Source organism: Pseudomyrmex gracilis, unplaced genomic scaffold (assembly GCF_002006095.1).
Source record: "Pseudomyrmex gracilis isolate BER0280 unplaced genomic scaffold, ASM200609v1 scaffold_1950, whole genome shotgun sequence".
Classification (NCBI taxonomy): domain Eukaryota; kingdom Metazoa; phylum Arthropoda; class Insecta; order Hymenoptera; family Formicidae; genus Pseudomyrmex; species Pseudomyrmex gracilis.
The window spans coordinates 9,029-20,949 of record NW_018022534.1 but is presented as its reverse complement, the minus strand read 5'-3'; the positions used below and the strand labels follow the sequence as shown (position 1 = coordinate 20,949).

Here is an 11,921-nt window from a genome sequence, read left to right as displayed (position 1 = left end):
AAAATATAATTTATATTTATGTTGTATACCTATACCTAATTTACCTGGGTGTACGTAGAACTGTCACACACAAGAGCGTTCAGCAGGACATTAAAGCTGCTGGAAGCGTAGCGCAAAGCGCTTGCTAAGCGCTGAGTTCTGCTGAACGCAGCCAATGTGTGTATATGTAGCATAAAAAGTTTCTGTTTTGTTTTGATTTCTTCGTTCGTAATCACCTTTTCGCTCAATGTGTAATTTTGATACTAGAATTGATGTCTTTTTCGACATAATGAGTGCAATATATCCACTACATTAAATGAGATGTATTTATGTAAAAATATGTGTTACACACAACATATTTATGGATTGAATCGCTATACGATTTGTTTTCGTTTCTTCGTTGTAGGCATGTAGGCAGGGGGGCTGCGCCCTCCGCAGGTGGAGGGGCTTCGCCCCTTCTCCCCTCTCGAAAAAAAATAGAAAACGACTTCTGATTACAGCTTCATGTCGATAGTATGTACGTGATTTTTAACGACACTTAATCAGAAGTCGTTTGCTATTTTTTTTCGAGGGGGGAGCAGGGAAGATCAGGGGGGAGGGGCGAAGCCCCTTCACCTGCAGGGGAGCGCAGCCTCCCCTGCCTACATGCTTTCAACACACAAAAAATGTACATGTCGGGAAAAAAGATTTATTTATGAAACTTTTTTTGATCATAACTTTTTTATAAACAATGAGCGACGACTAAAATTTTTAGAAACGTACTCAGGAAGGTCATATTTACAATATATGTGAACGAGTAGCCGATCGGAGGGGGCTCCCCTATTCTATATATTTACCATAAAAACCAATATACGACAAGTAGCCTTTAAATAGTAGTTAATTTAAATTTTTTATTTGACACAATAAAAGTTAAATATGGTCTTCATAATTACATTTATATAAACATTTTTATACATATGTTACTTTTATAACTTTAGCTTCTAAAAGGCTAAGAAATATTTCAAAAATTAACTTAAATATTATATATAGTTTCAATATTTATGCACTCCGGCAAAGTGTACTTTCTTTCCTGCTCCATCTAAAGCTTCCATTAAGCTTGATGTGAAACTAAATTCTGAACTACTTTCATCTGTTTGACCTCTGTAAAAAAATATACATATTTACATATTATTAATTTAGAGATACGCGCGTGCGCGTATTTCTAAGTAAATTTGAGTATGTTAAAGAAGATAAGATATATGACATACAATGTGTCCAGACTTGATAAACTGCCATACAATCCTGACATGTTAGAAGAACCATCTATTTTTAGTAATTCAAGATAAGAATTTGTAGTCGCCACATAAATTCCTTTTGAGCTACTTGTACCAAGGTAACGTGGACTAAACAGTTCGATTAAAATACGTATAGGATTTTTATCTGACGAATTATACGTGTCTGCATCAAGTTTTACAATCTCGACAGATGAAAAATGAATAATAAACAAATATGGCTTGCAGAATGCTGAAATAAAATGACTTGATAAGACTCTTTATTATATTATTTCCTGTATTATTTCCTGTAACCATCTTGGATGTCAAAAGCGAGAAAATAGTTACTGCAACTTACTTTGTGAAAATAAAAAAATATTTTCACACAAGTTCAGTTTTCACTAATAAAATATATTTGTAAAGTATATTTTTTAGATATAAATATCTTTTTTTATTTAAACAACGAAAATGATTGAAATCAGGGACATGGTTTTGTGTATCCTCGACTTTTAGGATCAGTCGCAACAACTTGAGAAATGCAAAACTTTCTCGCAAACAAGACAAAACTTCACATATTTTTTCGCTTTTAACATTATAATTCGAACATAGTTGCAACAGAAGTCTTAAATAATATTAAATACAAGATATACACATATCACATAGAACATAATGTATTTCAAGATGTTTTCTCTAAAACCATAAAAGATAGCGAGCAAATTTTTTTTGTATTTGTGAAAAGATGCAAGAGGAGAACAAACCTTAGAAAAAATAAACCGCAATTCACACACACACACACACGCACGCACGCACGCACGCATACACACACACACACACACAAATAAAAATCAGTTTAGCAGTTATGTCTTTCCTAGCCGTTATTTTTAGTTTGAATCGATAGATCATGCTTTTGATTTCAGCGTTTAGTTTGTTCAAATTTTAAATAATAATTTGTAACAAGTATAAATAATAACAGTACTTAAATAATGATTCAAAGAGCATAACAGAAAATTACTCATATGAGTATGATAGAAAATTAATTTCTTTCATAATCTTGTTTATTTGCGTTCAATCTAATGTTATATTTTCAAATATCTTGTTGATTTGGATAGACAAAAAGGCTAAAAAAAGCTAAACTCGAAAACGTTTCTCTATACTGTGAACGATTAACTTATGGTAAATATATCACATTTCATTAATATGTATTGAAAAATTAATAAAATTAAACACTCAAAGTAAAAAAAAATTCTAATTTATAGTTTTTATAATTATTTAGTTCTTATTGTATTAACAAATGTATGACAGTGTGTAGACAACATTGTGAACAATTATCATCTATATATGAATAAAATGATAATAAACACTTTTAATTTTTTTTAATTCCATTTTATTATTTTGAAATAAACAATTTTTTGTTATACTTTTTCAAAAATGTAAAAAATGTAAAAATAAAAAAAATATTTTATATTACTATTGTTTCATTGCAAGGCAGTTATTGAAAAAAATGTTAAACTGTTTATATATCTCACTTTAGTAAGAAAAAATAAAGAAAACACTTTTTATTAACATTCACATTCCTTCAGACATTGGCATAATGTTATTCTCTCTTTCAAATGCTCTGATAAGCTACTTAAAAATTACACGAAGAATTTGCTTGCTATTTTTATAGTTTAGAAAAAAATACTTTGTATATTTTGTTTGGAATATATTCTAAATGATTATTATATTATAACCTTTATATTTTATATTGTAACCTTTTATAGTTTTATATTTTATAGTTTCCTACATACAATAGTTCCTCGCTAACTGTTCGCATTTTTCTCTCAGTACCGAAAAAGTCATCCCCACTAATTCCTAGAAATGCTTCGCTATTCCTAGAGGCTTCGCGCGAATTAGTCGGGATGACTCCGCCGTGGTCGAGCCAATCAGAGATAAAGGGCCGTCTACAATGGAAGTAGGTAGTATAGAGTAAGAAATAAGGTTCTTGGAGTCATTTCATTTTTGTCTATACAAGTAATTATTTCGCGTTTTTTGACACGCGTTTTTTATTGGCTAACAGTAAGGCAGTAGGCAGTGCGAAATGGGAATTGTCCATTTCGTTATTCCCATCGTTTCTTCACCGAAAAATAGTTTACTCTCTATTCCTACAGCCTTACTACCTTCATTGTAGACTAGCCATAACAACCGGCAATTTTCGGAACAATACCTTCCTCGATATCGGTCCGCTCGCGGAACCGAAGACAATTGGCGAGGAATTACTGTCATATTTTATGTGATTGTTTTGTATATTTAACGTATTTAATTGCATAAAATAAATGATACATACCAAAAGCAAAAGGTAAATGATTCCATACTGGCTTAATAGCACGAGTTTTTCTGCCATTTTCGTTTACAAATACACCAAATTCATTATAACACAGTAAAAGTTCAGTCGTATCACGTGTGTTCGAGATATTTAAAATGCAAATAGGAAATATACCAACTTTAGCTTCGTCATCAGAAAATTCTACATTATGCATAAAAACATATTGTCATTGTTAAAAACATAAAAAAGCTTTGAGTCGCATGTAATATATATTTAATGTTTTCTCACCAACTATATTATAAGTTTTTAAATCGATTTGGAAAAACTTTTGACATCCTATAATGAGGAAATTGGATGTAAATATGGCACAACTGCAAGGTTCTTCAGTTTTAAATTGGTGAAGCCTGACAAAATTTTCTTCGAAATCTTCTCCAATTTTCCATTTAAGTAACCTACATAAATAATGTAAAAAATAATTTATATAAAATTCAATACGCGCACTATATTTAAAAAATTTACATACATTACATGAGATGCAGTGGCAACACACAATATTTCGCCTTCTAATTGATAAAGATGGCAACTATCAGGAGCAGATAACACGCTTTTTGTACTGATTGCTGGTTTAGAACAGTCAGCAGCTAAAGCATTATTTTTAAGTAGCTTTAAGTTACAGTACACTAATTCTCTGTATTCACCAGCTATCATTAAAGCTAGATCTAAGTGAGAATGTAGTGAAAGCTGATATATTTGTTTAACACCACGTATTGTAGTGAGCGTTTGAGATTTAGAAGGACAATACGAAAAGAGACCTTCTTTTGCACCTAACAAAAGCACATCTTCCGTGTCCAGATTCACAACACAGTTTAAATCCAACTGAAAACAAATGTATATAATACGCCTTAACATTACAAAAATACTCATGTTTATTTTATTTTAATAAATTGTCTTTTACCTGATGCTTTTCTAATCTAAGTACAATTTGATACTTTTTTGGCATAGAATATAAACTTTGATAAGTAACAGCATCTAAAGCCTTAAGCCAGTTCTTTTTATCGATCTGACTCAGAGCCATGACATCCAAACTGGATGAAGGCTGGCAAATATTTATGGAGTTCGATTTTATTCTAAAGATGAACGGTAAATCAGATTTTGTTGTTCCCAACACATCAGTATGTTGCACCGTGTCAGAAATATTGCACCCATTGTTCTCAATTAAATGCAAACGAGTAAGTGGTGTCATCTCTGGAGACGGCTGATGCTCATAGATAGACAAACAAGTTCCTTCTAATTTCAGATATTTTCTTTCCCAACATGATTTTGACTTACCGGGAACTTTTACCCATCCCTCCATAGAAACTTTGTTTTCATTACAAGAACTACTTTGGTGATTCTAAAACATAAGATATATGTACAACTATCATCTGTCGCGGAAAGTGATGGGACTTCAAGATATCACGATCTAATTTAAAGAGTACAAATTATACATGAAAATAAAAAAAGAAATAAAAATTTATTACTGTTATTACCGTATTATCTGGCTGATTCGGATTATCTGGCTGATCTATCGCCAATGTTTGAACACTATCTCCAATTGACGATAAGCTTTCGTTGCTGTCTCTACATGCTTTGTGATAGTAAAAGTTGGAGTAATTACTTGGTAGACCACAATTTGCAGGTACAGACATCGCGCATTCTAAATGTGTTATAATTTGACACTCGCTACAAATTGCGGCGCGTTTTCCAAATTGTACGACTTCTAGACACGCCGCACATTTTCCAGCACGCATAGGCAATTCGACGTTGAATTTATGTGGAATGTTGTGTCCTATTTTTTGTGGAGACAATTGCCTAATTAATGAATTGCTGATCTCCGTCATATCTTTCATTTTCTTGCTTTCGCGTTCTAATGTGGGAGATGTAGGTGCGGACGCGGAGATAATCTTCGCTTTCTCGATTAATAACTGATCTGTTAATGTTTTTACTTTCGCGCGTTCTTTAGCAAGTTGATTTTCTAATTCGCGATATCCTACAGGCATGGCTGCACCTACAGGCGGTATATTCTCTTTTTGTTTCGTACCAAGGATTTTGTCGCATACAGTTTTCTTCTTCTTACTACATTCTTCTAATTTTAATTGTAAGTAATCGATCAATTTAGTCTGCTGTTGCCGAGTACCTTCGGCTTTCACTTCTCTCTCCTGATAGAAATGTCTCATTTCATCGACAATGTTCTCTAATTCTGTTATTCTTAATCTCAATTCTTGGCCTTGATCTATGCTAATTTGCAAATCCGATATAAGCTTGAAATTTGCTTCTTTCAAGTCGTGTATTCTCGTCAAATATTCGCTGCTTTCTTCTTTCACGAGTATCGATTCTTTTTTAGCAGATTCTAAAGCACAACTCATTTCCGAGAACTCGAATTCCAACTCGTCACACTTCGTAGTCAGCTCTTCTACTTGCATGCTGAGCTCTTGAATGAGTTTCTTGTATTGATTTCTTTGAACGATAAGGCTATTTCTTTCAGTTTCTATATCGCTTGTTTCCGATTCTAGTTGCTCGATGTTACGCTCAGCAACTATCCGCCGCATTTTCTCTTCGTCTTGCGCTATACGAGCCTCACGCACTTTTATTTCAGCTGCTTCTAAATCTTTTTGCAGCTTCATTTTATCTTGTATTAATATATTTTCACGCGTTTCGTGATCACTTGTTAATCTCTCGTAATCTGTCAACTGTTCCTCCAATACTGTACAAGTCTCTTTTAAAAGCGCAGTATTTAATTCGTGACCTTTAATATCCTGTTCTAATTTTGCGATTTTTGACTCAAGTTCAGTCTTTTCTTCGCAATATTTAGCAATTTTTTGTGTTAAACATCTATTCTCAGCACTCAAACTATCGACGCGTTCTTGATTTGATCGTATTTGCTTACGAACTGCATCCAGTTCCCTACGTAATGACGCACTTGAAGATTGAAGTTCTTCAATCTGCTTATTAGCCTGGATCAACGCCTAAGAAACATGAAATATATAAGAATTAAAAATAATATACACTCGGTTCTAATAAATGTCTTCTTTCGCATAAAATTAAATCGCACAAGTCTGCTCATACACACAAGCTCATAAAATCTATGCATATTCTGACGGAATATTCGTGCATCGTAAATATATTTTATTTACATTGCATGTTGCTTCTTACAAGAATTTACACTTATGCAGCAAATATTTACATATGATGCACATAAATTACCTGGATTTTACTTCTCAAAACTTAGCGTAATTTTATCTGAGAAGACATTATTAATAAAACTGGTACATGTATAGTCGGTCAATAAGTTTAAGTACAGTAGATTAGAATTTTTTAAGCTGCACAAATTTTAAAAGAATACTTCCCTTACGAAAAAGAACTACTGGCAGTAATATATTGCGGCAGTGGTATGAAAAAATTACTGGCATTCTGTGTAATTGCCAGTAATATTCTCAGTGATTCCTGTAATACCTAATAATAATCTTATGTGATTGTCAGTAATATTTATATTACTGACTCTATTTATATGTAATCGGCAGTAGTTCTTTTTTGTAAGGGTTAATAATGATATTTATTTTTATTATTTTTACTATTTGTTATAGCTTGAACTTTATTTATTTGTCTTTATCTAGTAATAAATTGTAATGATGATAGCATGTTTTCACCTAAGGATGTATGAGCTACAAAAGTAACTTTACAATTTATCAAGTGCAATATGTGTGGATCAACAAGTGTATTTGAATATCTTAAAAAATAATTTATACAACAATGTATAGAAATTAAATCTGGCTTTTCGGTTATCTTCCAATAAAATAACAACTCTAAATATATTGCGAAAAATGATAGAATAGAATTACTTTGATAACATGTCGAAGCAGCTACATACATTCCTATATTCCTGATTTATGATCCAAACGCGAAGTGCCCGTCATAAATAAATGAAACAGACATATTAAAAAACTACAATATAAAAAACTATAATATAATATAACTAAAAATATAATATAATATAAAAAAACTAAAATATGTATTATTAAAAGTGGAACAAAATTGACCCTACAGCAAAATTAATTGCTTCCATATAAAAATAAATGAGACTCAAAGATAGATTCACAGATCATTAATCGTTATTAAAGTGCAAATATTTGTCTGATTTAAAATTTGATTAGTTAATATGTATATTATTAAGAAATTTTGCAAATGGTTCTAATAAGAACCAAACCTTGATAATAATGATAGAAATCTTTAAGTAATACTGAAATAACTATAATCACAAATATTGCCGCAATTGCAAAGATTTTGAAACTTTCTTTAGTTTCTTATTGACTAATAATATATAATACGCATTGCAAAACCAATAGTTGCCAAAATTTGAAGTAAAAAGTTATTCGGACGTTAAAGATAATTAAAAAAAAATTCTCAATAGCAACATTATGGCAAAACTGTTTAAATGGAAATAACTCCATTAATTGAACAGTCTGTCAAGAAGACTGTCAAGATACAATCGGTAGTCAAAAAAGTCAAAATATAAATATATTCCCATCTGCACTTCTTTTTGCCGTGATTTTTTTATATTGGTTTTTAATTATGGAGAATTTTTCACTTAGACGTCTCTAAACAATTTTTTTTTTTTTCAATTTATAGTTCAACAATTATTAAGATTTTGCGATGCATGTTATATGTATTTTTCAAATTAAAAAGAACCTAAAAAAATCTAAAACGTTTGCTTAATATTTATATTTTTGGAATTATATTTAGAATTAATTATTTTTACGAATTATATTACCAACGTTTAGCTCTATTTGATCTTTTTCAAATTCTTAAGTTTTAATTATCAGAACCATTTTTCTCTATATTTATTGACAGTTTTCTTAACTGTCTCAAATTTTTACTAATATTATTACTATAAAGAACACATGTAAAAAATTACAAAAAGTTTTATTTATTTAAATTAGAATAATATATTACAATAAGTTTAACCTCTTTGGACTGTAAACCTAAAAAACACCTACGAGAACTAGGTAGACAGTCCGTGAGGCTTTAAGATCAAATATCTTCGCAAAAAATCAATATTTATTTAAAATTTTTTCGAATCAAGAGTTTAAACAATTCTGCGTCGATAAAAAAAGATTGAAAAAATTTCCAGTAGTTTCGAAGATAAAAACGTTTAAAAAATACTTATTTTTTCTATAAATGTCGATGCGCAATTTTTGAGTAGGTCTGGAAGACTTAGTCTACGACGAAGAGTTAAATAAGATGTACAGAAACGTTTTTAATAAGAAAATGTTTTAAATAAAATAAATATAAAAAAAGAAAAATAATTATATAATTATGTATATAATACATACCTTTTGTGCTGAATCTGCTTGCATTTTATTTCTAGATGCCTCTTTTGTAATATTGTTCAATGATATTTTCGCGATATCCAATTCTTTCAACAGCTTTTTAGAATTTTCTTCTTCTTCTTTTGTTTTGTTGCTTAATTTTTCTTGTAATTTTTGTTTTTCTTCTTGCAGCATTTTGATCCTATCTTCAACTCTCTTAGTCTCTCTTATAGCTATACGTTTATCCAAATTAGCATCTGATAACTCTTTTTCTTTCTTCCATAGATTTAATCGAGCCTGCTTTGCTATTTGTTTTTCAACTGTTAATTCTTCCTGTAAAGCTTCAACTTGCTGATTTAGTTTTTCTACTTTTTCTGGCCAATGTATGTCTGTATTTGTTTCTTCAAAAACTGTATGAGTTGATCCTTGTCCTTCATCTAATTCTTTCTTCAGAAGACTAGCCTTCTCTGCCTCCAGTTTTGTAATTCTATATTCTAATCGTTTTAATAGTTCTTCCAAATTGCAAACTTTGCGTAACTGTTCTTCTACAATTAAATTACAAAATAATAAAAAATATAATCAAGACTGAGAGAGGATGGCTTCGTATATAATCGAAAAAAATTGAAAAAATCACTTAAATGCTAATAGATTCAAATTAACACATAAAATAATACAAAAAGATAACTAAATAATACAGAATATTTAGTAACATAGTTTTTCTTTAACATTGCTTACCTTCTTTCTTTAAAGAATCTTGTAATCTTTTTTGCAATACAGCCTTATCTTGTGTTACTTGTTCTAGATTTTCAGCAAGTGTTTCTCTTTGCTCCAAATCTACTATAGTCTCATTTAATTCTAATTTTGTCACCTTTAAAAAAGACAATAAGTTCAACACAAATTTTATTCTAATTTTATTCTAATCATTTTTCAAGTTCAGATAATTACCTGCAATTGCTGTTTTAACTGTTCGTTTTCAAGATTTATTCTTTCTAATTGTTCTTGCAGATTTGTGAGCATCTGTTCTGATGTCCTTAAATCATCTATCTGTTTTGTTCTGTCTTGAAGTTGCTTGCGTAAAGCTTCTATCTCAGCATCTCTCGCTGGTAATGTAGCTTGTAAAGTATGTAATTGTTCCTGACAGTCTTTTAATTCAGTCTGAGCAAGCTCTAGAGCAACATTCAATCGTGACTCTCGACAATGATTTAAATCTTGCTCATCTCGTAATTTACTCTCAAGATCTTTATTCTTTGCTGTTTCAAAATCTAATTTTGCTCTTAAATCAGCCAACTGATTATGAGCACGAGCAGCTATTTCTTCTAGCTTAACTTCAACACCATGAATACTTTGTCTATTTAACTCACGTGTTTTTGCCAAGGATTCCTTATATTGTGTCTAGTTACATATTATTATAGAAAAGGTTAGTAATATATTACTATATATGTATATATTATTAAACAAGTATTGTTATTATACAAAAATTATATATATATATATATATTATTCTGTATTATTATTTAAGTAATCATAAAATAATATATATTAAATTATTACTTACTTGAAATATACGTAATTTCTCTAATTCTGCATTTGCAGTTTGCAATTCACATTCTGTTCTTTGCAAACGTGAGCTTAACTCACAATTAGTTGCACACAGTTCTGTAATCTTTTTAGTTTGTGATTCAATATGCTTGTTTAGTTGCTCAACTTTAGTCTTTTCTGCATTCTCTCTCTTGCGTTTATCTTCTCTTATTAATTTAAGTGCACGTGTTTCTGAATCTTGTCTTTCCTGCCGTTCTAATTCTAGTCCAAGGATATTTATATAAAGGATATATGTATAAAGATACATACATGTATAAACTTTACACTAACTAATGTATATCTCATGTGTTAAAATCAATCAAATTAAATCAATCATAAACCTTATAAGTTTATTTCATATTTTTTAAGACCAATTTACTGCTAAGTATAAGTTTATTCTCAGTATATAAATTTACTTAATCCTATTATACCTAATGTTCTCTTAATGTTTGCCAATTCCGATTTTGCACATATAAGTTCTTTCTCAAGAACTGTCATCTTTTTGTCTTTTTCATTTGGATCAAAGAAGTGCTTGGATTTACTTGAAAACTTGTCACAGGTCTTCAATATTTTCTTGTATTGCTCATGGCATAATTTTTCTCCCTTTTCTAGATCCATGCTTCTTTGCACTTTTGAACCTCTTTAATAGTATACAAATACATACCTTAAATAGCCTGGAAAATTAGAAAAAACAGTATTAGTTTTACATGTTCTTTACATCTCAGCGAAACAGCTCAGCAGCAAAGTGTTTTTATAATGAATCTTGTGTTTGCAGCTTAAAATACACTACTTTTATAAATGATGAGAATTTATCACTGGAATAAACACTCAAACTTGTATTTGAATCACTGGATTTATTCACTTTTATCGCGCGTTATTAATCATAACAATAATTTTATACTAAAAACTTAGCGTATTATGAGTGATGTAAACTACTGCGTTGTGACTTCTAACGGTCACAATCAGCTTCGTGCGTCGGATTTGAATTTAATACGTTGGTTGTGACAGTAGAGTGCGCGATACGAGGTCTGTTCTTTTTACCTGAACTGACCGCACTAGTTCAGGTAAAAAGAACAGACCTATGAACAAAAGCTATGTTCCAAAATTTATCGCGAGTACAGAAGAGTGCACCATATCGTTCCGCTCCAGGAGAAGTATTTCTCGGAAATTTCTCCTCCGACTGTCCCTACTACCGCGCGCCGTTTTTCTTCAATCTCGGGCCGCTGGCGGAGATCGAAAAAATACGGCGCGCGGTAGTAGAAGCAACCAGAAGAGAAATTTCAGAGAAAACCTTCCCTTAGACCGGAACGATACGGTGCACTCCTCTGTACTAAAAACACAGATTTCTATACTGCACTAGGCTGTGTTCAGTTAAGCAAGATGGAACGAACTAATGCAGGAAATGCAGGAAATACAGGAATTGGAACTAATGAAACTAATGAAAGAAGTGAAAATAGTGAAAAAAAA

At 30.9% G+C, this 11,921-nt stretch overlaps 1 protein-coding gene across 1 annotated transcript; it reads right to left on the bottom strand.

The window, feature by feature from the left end:
• Positions 1-772: 772 nt before the first annotated feature.
• LOC109862545 (citron Rho-interacting kinase-like) lies at positions 773-11,445 on the bottom strand. Its single transcript, XM_020442612.1, has 13 exons — positions 11,245-11,445; positions 10,886-11,128; positions 10,432-10,676; positions 9,822-10,268; positions 9,612-9,744; positions 8,901-9,421; positions 5,061-6,536; positions 4,487-4,924; positions 4,055-4,407; positions 3,820-3,983; positions 3,553-3,732; positions 1,227-1,482; positions 773-1,119 (listed from the first exon to the last, which is right to left on the bottom strand). Exons 2-13 carry the CDS (start codon positions 11,070-11,072, stop codon positions 1,011-1,013), a joined length of 4,509 nt encoding a protein of 1,502 aa, XP_020298201.1. The 5' UTR covers positions 11,073-11,128; positions 11,245-11,445; the 3' UTR covers positions 773-1,010.
• Between the last annotated feature and the right edge of the window lie 476 nt (positions 11,446-11,921).

Coding starts and splice junctions, on each gene's coding strand:
- LOC109862545 (XM_020442612.1), bottom strand. CDS start 11,072: ATGGATCTAGAAAAGGGAGAAAAATTATGCCATGAGCAATACAAGAAA. Junction 10,677..10,885: donor AAACATTAAGAGAACATTAG/GTATAATAGGAT, acceptor TCCTTGGACTAG/AATTAGAACGGCAGGAAAGA. Junction 9,422..9,611: donor AGATTCTTTAAAGAAAGAAG/GTAAGCAATGTT, acceptor ATTTAATTGTAG/AAGAACAGTTACGCAAAGTT.